At 47.9% G+C, this 13,455-nt stretch overlaps 3 protein-coding genes across 3 annotated transcripts; 2 read left to right on the plus strand and 1 right to left on the minus strand.

Annotated features, from left to right (window-relative positions):
- Nucleotides 1–2,127: 2,127 nt before the first annotated feature.
- LOC108165348 lies at nucleotides 2,128–3,414 on the minus strand. The gene is made up of 2 exons (XM_017301381.1): nucleotides 2,437–3,414; nucleotides 2,128–2,376 (listed from the first exon to the last, which is right to left on the minus strand). Exons 1-2 carry the CDS (start codon nucleotides 3,412–3,414, stop codon nucleotides 2,128–2,130), a joined length of 1,227 nt encoding a protein of 408 aa, XP_017156870.1.
- Nucleotides 3,415–9,164: 5,750 nt separating this feature from the next.
- LOC108150781 lies at nucleotides 9,165–10,508 on the plus strand. Its single transcript, XM_017279080.1, has 2 exons — nucleotides 9,165–10,154; nucleotides 10,215–10,508. Exons 1-2 carry the CDS (start codon nucleotides 9,165–9,167, stop codon nucleotides 10,503–10,505), a joined length of 1,281 nt encoding a protein of 426 aa, XP_017134569.1. The 3' UTR covers nucleotides 10,506–10,508.
- Nucleotides 10,509–10,595: 87 nt separating this feature from the next.
- On the plus strand, nucleotides 10,596–11,988 carry LOC108165347. Its single transcript, XM_017301380.1, has 2 exons — nucleotides 10,596–11,705; nucleotides 11,770–11,988. The coding sequence occupies exons 1-2, from the start codon at nucleotides 10,596–10,598 to the stop codon at nucleotides 11,986–11,988; spliced, it is 1,329 nt and encodes a 442-aa protein (XP_017156869.1).
- Nucleotides 11,989–13,455: the final 1,467 nt, after the last annotated feature.

Raw genomic sequence — 13,455 nt, forward strand, 5'->3', positions numbered from 1 at the left:
ATGTCTTTTAGTTGCAATTAAAATGTCACCCCGAAAATATGTAAAGTTTCTATTGATTTATCCTCAATTGTTGAACCGTGACAGCAGCAGAGGCACATACAGTGCCCCTTCCACACACACACACACACACACACACATGCTTACACTCGAGAGGAGTCCGTTCCGGACAATGGGAATGGACGTTGGCAAACACAACAGAAACAGCAACAACAACAACAACAACAGCAACAACAACAGAGATAATGGAGACGACCCTCGGTGTGGCACTAACAACAATGGGGCACAAAATTGCGGCTGTCATCAGTGGAGGAAATTTGCATTTTGCACAAATTGCAATACGTATACGCTCCGTGTTCCCCTCTCTCTCTCTCTCTTACTCTCTCTCTCCCTCTCTCTTTCTCTCTTTATTTTCCTATTATCTGCTGTCGCTTCTTTTTTGGGGTTTGCTTCTATTTTAGAGAATTTATTGAGCCGCATATCAAATGATTATCGGGTGGGGGCGGAGGCGGGGGCGGTGGAGGATTGCCGCCTTTTTATGGGGTGTCAATGGCTAAAGGAGGGATCTATGTGTGTGTGTGTGTGTGTCTGCTGGATGGATGTGCCCTGAACATTGGTATTATTTCAAACTCATTAGAGAATGCAGTGCGAGAGTGTGGCAGTGGCAGTGGCAGAAGGAGCGCTTAGTGGCAACAAGGAAATTGCATTTACAGCAAACCTCCCACCCCCCTCCGCCACACCCTGCACACACACACAGAGGCACATGCATATCAATTAAGTCCGTGTTATGCCCTCACAAAAAGGGTAGCGACGATCGAGTACAGATCTGGGCAAGATCTTCTCTGTTTTGAAAGTATTTCTGGGTGGATTCGTGTGATCGGAATACCTGCAAAGATACCCAGGGAAGGGACAATCAGGAAGGGCCATCCTGCTCCTGGGAATCAGTAAAAGCTAGGCATATCCTTAAGGATGGATCTATGGCTGGCTTGGATAGCGATTTGATTTCCCTATGGAAAAAATTATCTTTGAAAGGCATCCCAAGGGTTCTGCATATCCCAAGAGTACCCTTTCGTTCCTTTCGTCTAAATATTATAGCCAGAAAGGCCTTTCGTTAGAATCCTTTGCCTCTCAGATACAAAAACTTAGACCAGGAATGCGGAAACCCAAGGAATTCCATGGATTACTGTCCGCCGAGGCTTATCTTAAAGCAAAAATGGTATCTTTAAGCCCTTCAAAGCGAGAGAGAGCCCCCTTAAAGGGTATCAAACACTGCCACAGGCCCACGATTGCCCTTTCTGTTGGGAATCTTCCGTTTTTCTATTGGCTTTCCACACGCTCTCTGGTGTGTGTGTGTGCGACGCCCCGACAAATGAGCACTGCTAATGGGGCACTACTGTTTGGGGCGTGTGCCTCATTAATGTTGCAAGGCCCCAGACCCCAGACCCCCCCTAGAGCCCAGAGCCCGAATATTTCGAATGCAGTTAATCGGAGAGAAATATTTTGGACACTCGGCTTCCCTTTTGCATGGAAATTCCATGGAAATTAGAAATCACGGCAATCCATTGCCGTGTGGCATTCCATTGTGCAACGAACTGAAGTCTGGTTCTGGGGCAGGACTGGAGGGGGCGTGGGGGACAATAAATCCCATTGATTTGTGCCAGGTAGTCCGTCGGTCCATCAAATGGATTCAATAATTCAATCATTCACAGGCGAATGGCTGTCGGGAGGCAGGAGGCAGGGGGCAGGAGGCAGAGCTGCACTTGCAACCTGGCAATCGCGCGACGTTCATTAGTCGCGTGTTAATCATACGCCACGTTGCACAAATCTCTATTGGGGAAGCTAATTAACGGAAGCACAGCGAGAAACGAGAGACAGATAGAGAAAGTGAGAGAGGGAGACAGAGAGAGAGAGGGATTTCGATGGGATTTAATAGATTTCCAGTTTGACATTTTGTATATAAATCGAACCACGCCCCATCCTCCCCCACCCCTCGCCCCCTTCCTCGTATGCTTTAGCATCCTTTTTCTCCTTTCTTTTTGATTTATTGGTTGAATCCTTTTTTTCCCCCCGTCGGACGTGCCTTGCATAATTTCCATCCTTTCCTCCGGCGCCCCCCACCAGCGTTCGGTTTCAGGGATATTTCGTCAGTCCTTGCCAGCTGGCCAGGGTATCGTTTTGCAGGACATACCGCTCCCATTTCAGATCGAAGCCGTTCGAAACGGCCACAAGGGGCACGAGGGACACCAGCGGCAGCAGCATTAGAAGATATTTGACGAAAGATTTCATCGTGGCAGCGCATTTGACCTTCGATTCGATTCGGATTTCCCACAGAATCGCACTCGTGGGACGCAGGTCGCTGGGTCGATTTCCGGATAGAATCTAGAGAGGGCCAAGAGATGTATCGAAGGATTTAGGGCCAGATATAGGCGGCGATCTTACCATCAGATCGACCACAGCCAGCGTCCTTTTATGCATTCTGTAGAGGCTGCAGATCTGCTGCGGCATATCCCAGAGGCTCGTCAGGAAGCGATTTCTTTCGTTTTGGAAATCATTGATCACCAAAAAAAGGCTGCCGATCAGCAGGCAGCGATTTGCTAAGTAACGTAGATGCAGGACCTCGAAGCGCAGCCCCACAGACCCCTCCGGGGGCGCCTCTAGGTCTGTCGTGAAACTCACAAAGAACTTAAACGAAACGAGGACCATAGCCGACAGGACGTGCACACTGAAGCAGTCGGCCACGCTCCGTTGTATCCTCCGCAGGCGAGGCTGGATTCGCAGCAGTCTTCCCATCATGATCCAGCGCTGGCTGGGGCTTAGAGGCGCCTCAAAGGCCTGATTCATCACCACATAGATGGCCTGCAGCCAGACGTAGCTGTTGACATGCAACAGGATCTGCAGATACCAGCAGAGCACGAAACCCAGCTGGAAAAAGATCTGCCAGGCCTCCTGCGAGGCCACCTCCCAGTATAGGGTGGCCACGAGCTCCAGGGCTACCAGCAGGGCCCAGCAGAAGGCCCTCTTCACGTCCACACAGAACAGGGGGCCCATGGCCCGCTGCAGCCGCCGATGGACGCGCACCATTTCGTTGAGGATCCGCAGCAAGTACCGCCGCCGCGCCAGGCAGTAGATGGTGGGCAGGCCGTACGCCCCGACCGTGTATCTGTCGATGGTCCAGCACGGCGCGTAAGGCAGCAGGACCACGAAGCCAAGACCGCTCCACACACACCAGGTGTAGGCCAGGCAAACGAGCACCTGCTGGCCAAAGGCGAAGCTCTGCTGGGCCTCGTCGTAGCGCAGGTTGAAGAGGCACAGCAGATGGCAGACCCACTTCTGGCCATTGAAGTAGCTGACAATGTGGCACACGCAGAGCAGCTTGTGCAGCGGCTTCGACTGCGGTTGCGACTGCGGCGATGGCATGTTGCAAGCAAAGACTGAACGCACACACGGGGATGGGAAAACGGGAAAACGGGAGAGAGAGCTCTCTCTGCCTGCCTGCCTGCCTGCCTCATGCTACGAGGAAAAAGTGGTAACAATTTGGTGAGTACTTAGCCACTAATGTGATGACTGCCGACTAGAATCTAGAGCCCTCCGCCTCTGCCTCTGCCTCCGCCTCTGCGACTGCTGTGTAAATGCTTTTAGCTGCCTCTTGGTGGGGGCACGGGCAAAGGCATGCCACGGATAATTGATGGCTCTGCCACACACACAGACAGCGAGAGAAATCCACTTCAATTAGCGGCTTCTGTCCCTCCGAACACCATCGAATCGATAAGTTTTCACTTGGTTTAATTTTTTTAAAGAATGAAAATAAAAATATTATTACGATAGGGTATGGCCCTTGGAGATACCCTGTTCAAATCACAGATTCAATTGGTTTTTTATGCTCTTGTAAAAATCCTTTCTTAATGGCTCAGACACTCTGGAAGAGGGAGGAAGGGGACAAAAAAAGGAGGGCGTAAGCGAGGCAGGGGAATATTTTCTTTTTTTTCTTCATTCTTCACACTTTGGGCTCCGAAAACTTTCCCATCGCCAGAGTTTTTTTTTTCTTTTAATAAACTAATAAAAAAAATTTTTTATTCGTTTAAGATCTGAATATTTTTTAGGTAAATTTTCAAAAAAATTTCTTATTTATAGATTTTGTCATTTACATATTCTTCGGGGATTTTCAGGACATTTAAAAATTTTACTAGTTTTTTTCACTATTAATAGATTTTTTTTTATTAACTACATCAATTATTTTATGAGGCTATTATTTACAAAATAAAATATAAATAAATAAAAATAAAAAGCAGGGCATGTGGCAGCGATAAAGCACAATCGCTAGTTAGACCGATGTCTTCCTGTAATTCGTTAAATAAAAGTGGAAATATGGAGAACAGAGCCTGCCCACCCGTACACCCCCGCAAACGATGGAAAAGCACACAGTTGTTGCTTCCATATCCTCAGAGATCGGTGTATGTGTTTCTATCGATAAAAAGGGGCTGCATCGCAACTATTTAAGGATATTTAAAGAGTTTTTGGGGACTCGAATGCAGAAGCGGAAGAGAGCGTGAGAGGGAAAGTGAGGCACATCCAATTATCATTTATCATAATTTTGTTTGAAATAAATACAACTATTTATAGGCCTGAAAAAAGGGAATTATCGTATCATACTTGAAGAATGCCGAGCTGTGGATGTGGAGGAGTAAATGCCGTGGGCTCTGGTCCGCCCAGAGCCATCCGATCGCTGAAAACGAAAGGGTATCTAAATACTTCTCAAAAACAAGGCCACAGAAAAAGCCAAAGGCCGGAGCCGGCGCCGGAGCCGGAGAGGGGCTACGTAGCTGTCAAACCCACCTCAGATTTGCGTCGTTCACGTAGCAAACTAATTTATTTGCAAACTGGGAATCAGCCAAGGACACCTTCAAAAGAGAGAGAGGGAGAGGGAGAGAGGGAGAGAGAGGCAGAAAAAAAGTGTAAACTCGGTCAAAACCAGAGTCCCGGCGATTAATTTGTTCAAGTCTCAATCGCTGCTTACGCTTTCCCACGTGCCACACTTGCCACTCGATGCTGCTGCTGCTTTGAAAGAGATTTGCATGCACAGTGGGCACACGGCGCGAGGCACGAGGCAGGAGGCACGAAGCATGAGGCAGCATATCGGCCATGTTCATCGCAGCATAACCCAAAAATGTCAAACTCAAGCGGGGGATTGGGTCCTGCCCCTTCTGTTCCATCTTCCTTGGCTGCTTAGCTTTCCACTTGACTCCCCCCACACCCCTCCGCATCCCTTCCCTTCCATTCCTTGCCAGCTCTCTCAAGCCTTCAACTTTCACCTTTCACCTCTCGCCTTTCGTTTACTTTGTCATTTCAATTTTAGAATTCATGTCGCTGCTCGTCGTCGCTCGATGGTGACGCTTTTCTGTGGCATTTTTAAAATCCTGTACATGTCGTCCGAGGCACGGCTGATGCCGCCCAAAGGATGCCGCCATGCCTCAAAGCGGGACGCTGCCGCCGTGTTGGTATTCAATAAAGAGATCCACAACCAGAGCCAGAGCCAGAGCCAGACCCTCTCCTATGGACACAGAGGTGCCATCGGAGCTCTACGGAATCCCGATGGAAGGCTGGCGGGCAGACAGAAAGGCGGAGAGGAGGAGAGGTGGAGAGGAGGAGAGGAGAGTGCTCTACGGATGGGCATGTTTGTCAAACAATCATTAGAGACGTCACTCGTTGGAGTATGGCCTGGCCGTGAGGCAGGAGGAGGCGCAGGAGGAGAAGCAGGAATGTGGGCGTTTGGAAAACATCACAATCACCGTTAGGCAGATGGGCCGCTGTCGAAAGAGAGGAGGAGGAGATGGAGGGATGCCACTTCGCACCTAAGCACCAGAGCAAAGCAGATATCACTGTCGACCGCTTTATTGTGTGCGCGACTTAAAGCGAGACGGGGAGGACGAGGGGCGACGAGGGGCACGAGAGGGGGAGACGGTGCGACCCTCATTATGTATATGGAACGAGAGCCCCATTCCAGAGCATGATTTACCTGTCGATTAACTTCCATTTAATGGGTATCCCCCCCTCCCCCCGAGGAATGGAGTGCATCCACACAAAACTCAACGAAAATATTTAAAGGCAATCCGAAATCAAGGATTCCAAGGAGAAGTCCATTAAAGCAGCCTCCAAGCGAGAAAACTCTAAGGAAAATCACTTTAATTTAAGACAAAAACCTGGAATAAAACCCGAAAAACAAAATTGAAAACCAAGGAATATTCCCCTCAAGGAATCTACATATTTCTCTCTCTCAATCCCTCGCTCTCTGCTGTCTTGACAAACAAATTTTTTTTTTTTATTTATAAAAATTTAGATAACAAATCCCACACATAAATTTATTTCGAAACTTAAGGCCTTCCAGGTGTCCTATTTTTTTTTTCTTCTTTTTTTTAGAATACTTTAATTATTTTAGTTTTTATTCTTTTCAGATAAAATTCTAAAAAATTTGAAAAAATTAAAGAAAAAAAAATGTATATAAATTAATATAAAAATAAAAATTAATTAAATAAATATAAAAATATAAAAATTAATATAAATAAATATAAAAATATAAAATATAAATATAAAAATATAAAATATAAATATAAAAATAATAATATTCCGATTCATTAAATTCTAACCACTTCCGGACGAACTTTTTGCCAAGATTTTTGTGCCCCTTTCAGTATTTTTTGCCTAAAAATCACTCTATCCCCCCAGCTGCTGCCTGCTGCCCGCTCCCTGCTCCCTGCTGACCCCTCCCTATCTATCTCCTTCAATTTCCATATTCCAGTGCCGCAGATGGTTCCCGCATTTAACATTCCACTGGCCACTGGCCACTGGCGACGGGCAACTGGCAACATTCTGACAACAGTGCAACAGCAATTTTCATTAGCTTAAAAACTTTTCCTTACCAAACTAAATTTTTAATAAGTTTGTTTGTGTTTTTTGTGTGCTTTTTTTTGGTTTGTTATAGCCAGTGGGCAGTGGCTGATGGCCATGCCACGCCCCCATTTCTCCGCCCATTCTTTTCACGCAGAAAGAGCATTCAAAAGGAGGGCAACGAGTGCCAGCCAGGGGCAGAGGAGCACTGGAGAGAGTGTAGAGAGTGGAGAGAGTGAGCGCATCAAAAACATGCATAAATCATCAAAAGCAGCAGCGCTGACAACTAATGAAAATATGCAAAAATTTATGGCGCACTGAAAATCGTAGAAGGGTAAAAAAAAAAAGTGTTTGGATAAAGGGAATTACAATAAAAATACAAAAAAAACAAAAGAAAATAGAAGAAAATATCGAAAGAAATATACCAGAAGAATACCAAAGAACTCCAATAAAAAAGAGGAAGAAAAATACCAAAAAAAAAAAGGCAGAGAAAGGGTGGGGGTAAGGGAGCAAAAAGCATTTAAATTGAAAAACTGGCAGTCGAGAAAAATAAATTCATTTGCTTTATGCATACCGCACGCCACGCGAGTGTTGAACAAAAAACTGCCACGCCCCGAGTGGAGCAAGTGGCAAGTGGCAAGTGGCAAGGGCACCGACACAGACACCGACAACGACAACGACAGGGGATATGCGGCAGGAATTTTATGTGGCAGTTTATTTTTCGGGGCGACACTATCACCCAGGAAGAGCCTTCCTGCCTGCCCGGCATCCAAAAAAAAAACAAAAAGAAACTCCTTTTTCCCTTTCACCATCGCTTGGCAACTTTTTGTTGCAGGTGCGGCAGCAGCAGCAGCAGCAGCAGCAGCGGGAATAAAGGTCCTGGTCCTTGTCCTGGGTCTGGTGACACGATGCTGCCGCTGCGAATGGAGCGGAGGGACAATGCGGCCATGTATAAAATTTTTCACAATTGCAATTTGTAATAAAAACATGCAGTTTTTTTTCGTGATTGTTATACTATGCGGAACCACACACACCACACCCAAGCCATCGTGCCACCATGCCACCATGCCACCATGCCACCATGCTGCAAATGGCAAGTGGCAAGTGGGAATGGTGCATTCATATATGCAGACAATCAAGGGGGGACGGGGGGGCAGGCAGTATCCCGTAGAAAAGTTACATGCGTGTAAAACCATTTGCCGAGCGATGAAAAAAGATATGGGCTACGGGTACGGGTATCTTTACAGGAAAAGCAAAAGAATGAAGCAGAATGCAGGGGGGGGAGGGATGAGGGAGATAGTTTGGGGTAGAAGTGACCTCCTCTTATGGCTTTATGCCATTTTAAGTGCTCTCCTCCATTTCATAACCATATCCATATCCATAACCATATTCACCCGCCACCACCCGCCCTGCCCCGCCCACCACATCCCCTGGAATCCTTATATCCACAGCCCCCACAGCCACATCCGAGTGTAAACTATTAAAGCGTTTCGTTGCAGCGGCATCCACCACCCGCCCGTCCACAAATAAACAGAGCGTAAAATATTATTTGTCAGTCGTTATCTTTTTTTCTTCTTTTTTTTGCCCAGGTACGGTACTCCAGGGAGTGAGAGACAAAGGTTAAGGGCGAGAGAGAGAGGGAGAGAGAGGTGCAGTTCGTATTTATGGTTCAAGTGCGTACAACACTTTTTAAGCAACTCAATTGAATGTTTTTACGCTCTATAAAGGGGTTACTTTTATGGATATGTAGTTGGCGGGCAGATGCCGCGAAAAAACGTTGTTGTCGAGCCACAAACACTAGTGAAACACCACCATATACGAAAAACAATCTATGGAAAAACGTTTTCGTCGAGGCACAAGGGCGTGGAACAGCTGTCCTATCGCCCAAGATACACATTCCACAAGCAAAAGAGTCCTCCTCTTATCGCTTCACAAAAGTATCTGTATCTGTACACTATGTGCTTCGATTCTCTAGATTTTCTAGCAGTGGAACAGAATTCCTACCTTAAAGAGCTCTTTTCTACCGTTCTACAATTAGTAAAAGATACTTTTATCTCTGTGCTCTCCATAAAAAGTAGAGTTATCCCTTCGGGGATCTCACCAATCTTCCAACTGAAAGTTCCTTGGGTAGCAAAAGATACTTCAAAATCGATAAGCATACGCCGTGAAAGTATCTACCATTTGCCCCCACCTCAAACCGCTTAAACAAATGGCTAGACATCATAGATACATTGTCACACTTTTCTGGGCGCCATCCCGCAGATAGTTTCAGTCGATTCGGACAGATGGAGAGTCACGCTTCCGCCGAGGGCTTCTGCCTGTGCCACTTGATGAGTGTGTGGCACACAATCGGCCGGATCGGCCTCTACTTGGGCTACTACAACGTGGGCTATGCGGAGCAGCAGCGGCGCTTCGTGGGCGACGAGCAGCTCTACGTCCACCTGATGGCGCTCGTGAATCTGCTGGCCAGCCTGGCCTACCTCTCGCTGAGTCAGCTCTGGACCTACGAGCCGTTTGTGTTCCTGCTGTATGTGCCGCTGTACGTTTACTTCCTGCTGCTGCGGCGCCACTTCACGGAGCTGCTCAACGAGTGTGCGACGACCCACAGGAGGATCCAGCGGGTGCTCGGGGCACTGTTCTGTGTGCGCATCCGTCGCGAGTGCTCCTACACACTCGCCTCGATCGTCATGCTCGTTTCGCTGCTCTCGTGGCAGCTGCGGATGTACTCCTTCTACCAGTCGTGCTTCATAGCCGGCGTGGCCTTCATCTATCACCTGCAGCTGCTCTTCTTCGGCAGCTACCTCCTGTGGCTGTCCTGCATCTATCGCTCGCTGAACGCCTTCCTCTGGCGGCACATGCGAAGCGACCGAATGGGCCTGCTCAGGGCTCTGTTGCGCGAACAGTCCACCATTTGGCGCCTGCATCGAAGGGTCACGCGGTACTTCGGGCTGCATTTTGTGAGTTTCATGGCTCTGCCCGGCATCCGGCTGCTGTTGATGCTGCAACACGGTACGGGGCGGCAGCTGAGCCTCCAATTGGTCTACATAGTGCTGCTCCTGCTTCTGCAGGCTCTCCTCCTCCTGATCGGCCTGAATCTGCAGCGGCAGAGACGGCGGTTCCAGCGGAACTTCCTCCGCCTGCGGGACGACCCCAACTTGTTCGTATTGAGGTCGTGGCGTCTGCTGCAGCATCGTACGCTGCCCCAGGCCTTTGGTGTGACGCTGATGAGGCGGCGGCAGCACTTGAAGAGGAATCAGGATATTATAACCACAATGGTAAAGAGTATCCATAGTTTTCCCCACCCCACCTTTCCCATTGTGTCTTCTTCTTTCTAGTTCTCCACAAACTTTGCGGCCACTCAATTGGTGCCACATCCCCTGCTGCTCTCCTCCGTGGGCTGCAAGTCCTTTAGCCTGGCCCTAACTCTTGCCACCTTCCGGACTCTGCTCATCAGCCACCTGCGGGAGCTGCTGCTCCTGCTCGTCCTTCGTTTGCTGCTCCACAAACACTTTAATTCGGACGAAAACGGGGAGGGGGAGGGGGCTTTCGACGACGATTCCAACGGCAATGTAACGCAGACAATTAGCCAGGTCTATCGCTTCTATTTCTATGACGAATTCGAGTGAATAAACAATGAATGCATTCACTTGATTACCAATTACCAATCGCACTCTTTCGGTGGAGCCACTTCCGAGTTTCCTCAGTTATCGTTCGAAATGTCACGCATTCAGTGGCTCTGGAAAGCGCTCAAAGTATTTCGGTTTCTTTTCCATTCGTTGGGCCTTCTGCAGCTGCGTTTCAGCAGATCCCGGCGTCTGTACACCCATAGATACAACTGCTGCAGATACATTCCATGCATCTTTGTTGCGTGCATCCTGCTGTTGCATCAAATGGCGCGCCAACGCTTGGAAATGGAAAACGCGCTCATGAATTCCCTGGAGACCGATTCGCGACCCCCGACAGATGGATTCTCCGTGAGATGCGAGTATCTGCAGAGTCTCATGTATCTCGTGGCCATGATATGGTCGTTGATTAGGCACAAGTCCCTCTGGCAGTTGGTCAATCAATCACAGATGTCGTACAAGCAACTGAAGACCCTTCTGGGCATGCACTTGATCCTGGAATGCTCTTGGCAGGCGCTCGTCTACGGCGGAGCCCTGCTGTTGCTGCTCTTCCTCATGGGATACAAGACCTTCTGGCTGGATTTTCCGCTCATAGAACATGCCCAAAGAAGGATCTTGACGGTCAACGATATGCACAACATCGCGAACTATCTGATGGGCATACCGCGACTCATATTCGTCCTGCTGATATCCCTGCACATCCTCTATCACCTGCTGCACGCCGGCTGGCTCCAGTCCCTGCAGAATCTCCGCCTGGATAGGAATCTCAAGTGCTTTCAGCTGCTCCTCAGGATGCTGTATCCTCTGCAAAGGAAACTCAATCTCCTGGCGGGCCTCTACTTCAGGGTAACATACGATTGCTTTGTGTGTCTCATTGCCATTCGCATAGTGGCCTTTGCGCGTCTCCTGCGCTTCGATGCGACGCAGGTGTTGCAGCAGCAAAAGAGTCGCGATGATCTGGAGGATGAGGCGGCTTGGAATGGCAAAAATCTACACGATCTGACCTCTCCGGAGCAGCTGCTACGCGAGTCCTTATATCTGTTGGCCTGGCATCTGGCCTTGTGGCTGCTACTCCTGGCTGCCGCACACCTGCAGCAAGGCGAGTATCAATCATTGATTGACAATTGCTGGCAAGAAAGTAGAATCCCCTCTAAGGAGAGAAAAACTGGAATGGAAGCTCATGTGGATATTCTTGATATAATGGCAAGTATTGTTCCACTCTTTCCGCCTGTTTATTCCCCCAAAAACTATTGTTTTTCTCTTGCAGTTCCAATCGCAAATCTCCGTTTTCGATCATCAACGAATTTCCATTTGTTTCCTCTCTCGGAGAATAGGAAAACTGACATGTTCTCTCACATTAAATACCGCTTTGGGGCAGTGGAAACTGCGGCTTAACCTGGTGATCGGCTTGGCCGTCGTTTACTTTGTCCAGCAAACGGAAATAAAACAACTACAGTCGTACCTCTGGCAGAGGGAACACGAATAGTCGAGCGACAAATTAAATGATAATTAAATTAGAGCACAAATAATTTATGCCACAAGCCGCAGCAGCCCGCAAAAGAACCCTGCCCCGACCCCGGCCCGGTCATGGATCTCCGCTTCGGTTTTCTCTCACCTGCCGCCAATTACTTAATGAATACAGGGAACCAGGGAGAAGGAGAAAAGGCAGCACCTTTTTTTCTTGGGGGGTCTTTGGTTCTTCCATTTTAATGACCTGACCTCGGAGGACCCTCCTTTGACCAACAAATACGAGCGGGTATCCTGTGAGAAGCACTCACAAAAACTTTTGCCATTATGAAAAATAAAATAAAATTTGGCAGCAACAAATGGCCGCCTTATTGTTGTTATTCTGCGTTAAGGCCTTTACCTTTTTTTTTTCTTTTCTTTTTTTTTGGTGCCAAAAAGGTGTAATTTATGCACAAAACTTGATTGAATTTCCCCCCCATGCCACATGCCCCATGCCACATGCAACACACAACATACGAGTCGAGTATCGTTTCGAGAGAGCGTTCGAGAGAGTGCGAGTGGAAAAAAATCAAATTAAATTCAATAAATTAACATAAATCTGGGTAAATTTCGCCCGGCATTCGTGCCCCCCCACTGCTCCACTCGCTATGCAAATGCAGGGGGGGTGGGGGTGGCGGGCGACGGAGAGTGTGTCAGAGTCGCTTTCAATAAACTTCTTCTTATTGCCACAGGAGCAGGCAGCAGGCAAGAGGCAGGAGGCAAAAGCCGGCAAGTGGCAACATATGCAGCCAGCGGCATTCAAGGCATTCGGGAAATTCAATCAGCGGCAGAGGCAGAGACAGAGAGCCAGCAGCAGCAGGCGGGCTGCTGCAAAAGGAAATTGCGAGAAATAAAAGAATCGAAAAGCTCGATGGAGACACAAGAGATATAGAGGGCTCTCCATTCCATCCAAAACACATCTGATAGATAGATAGATAATAGTTGAGGGAATGCATTTGGTGGATATAATGGAAATTAAATGTTACTAATATTATAATACTCAAAAATACACTTCCCGCATGCAAAAATAGTGCCCCAAGGTGTTGATGGCGATTTTCAGAGGTTTTCAGCGCTTTACTGCCGCTTTTATTGGCCTCGAAAGCCGCTGGCAAAACTTATCATAAAAATGAAACTATTTTAATAATAGAAGAGCTGCGAGAGGCACAGATTATACATACATATATTAATAGGCATGTCGCTTCCTAAAACTATTCTCAGTGTATTTTTGTCTGTTTGCTGTCCAAAAATTCGCCACGAGATTGTTCGCAGTTTTGTCTTCCGTTGCCTTCCTTAGGATTTACCGTTTGTTCTCGTCCACTGCCTGTCCTATTGCTGTGCATGCTTATTCCTCTGTTCACTGTCTGTCCTATTGCTGTGTAGGTGTTAGTGAGAGAGCGCGTAGCGAGAGAGGCTCTCGGAGAGGATCGAAAGGGACAACAAGAAGAGA

This window comes from Drosophila miranda, chromosome XR (assembly GCF_003369915.1).
Source record: "Drosophila miranda strain MSH22 chromosome XR, D.miranda_PacBio2.1, whole genome shotgun sequence".
Taxonomy (NCBI): Eukaryota; Metazoa; Arthropoda; class Insecta; order Diptera; family Drosophilidae; genus Drosophila; species Drosophila miranda.

Coding starts and splice junctions, on each gene's coding strand:
- LOC108165348 (XM_017301381.1), bottom strand. CDS start 3,414: ATGCCATCGCCGCAGTCGCAACCGCAGTCGAAGCCGCTGCACAAGCTG. Junction 2,377..2,436: donor TGGCTGTGGTCGATCTGATG/GTAAGATCGCCG, acceptor GGCCCTCTCTAG/ATTCTATCCGGAAATCGACC.
- LOC108150781 (XM_017279080.1), top strand. CDS start 9,165: ATGGAGAGTCACGCTTCCGCCGAGGGCTTCTGCCTGTGCCACTTGATG. Junction 10,155..10,214: donor AGGATATTATAACCACAATG/GTAAAGAGTATC, acceptor TCTTCTTTCTAG/TTCTCCACAAACTTTGCGGC.
- LOC108165347 (XM_017301380.1), top strand. CDS start 10,596: ATGTCACGCATTCAGTGGCTCTGGAAAGCGCTCAAAGTATTTCGGTTT. Junction 11,706..11,769: donor TGGATATTCTTGATATAATG/GCAAGTATTGTT, acceptor TTTCTCTTGCAG/TTCCAATCGCAAATCTCCGT.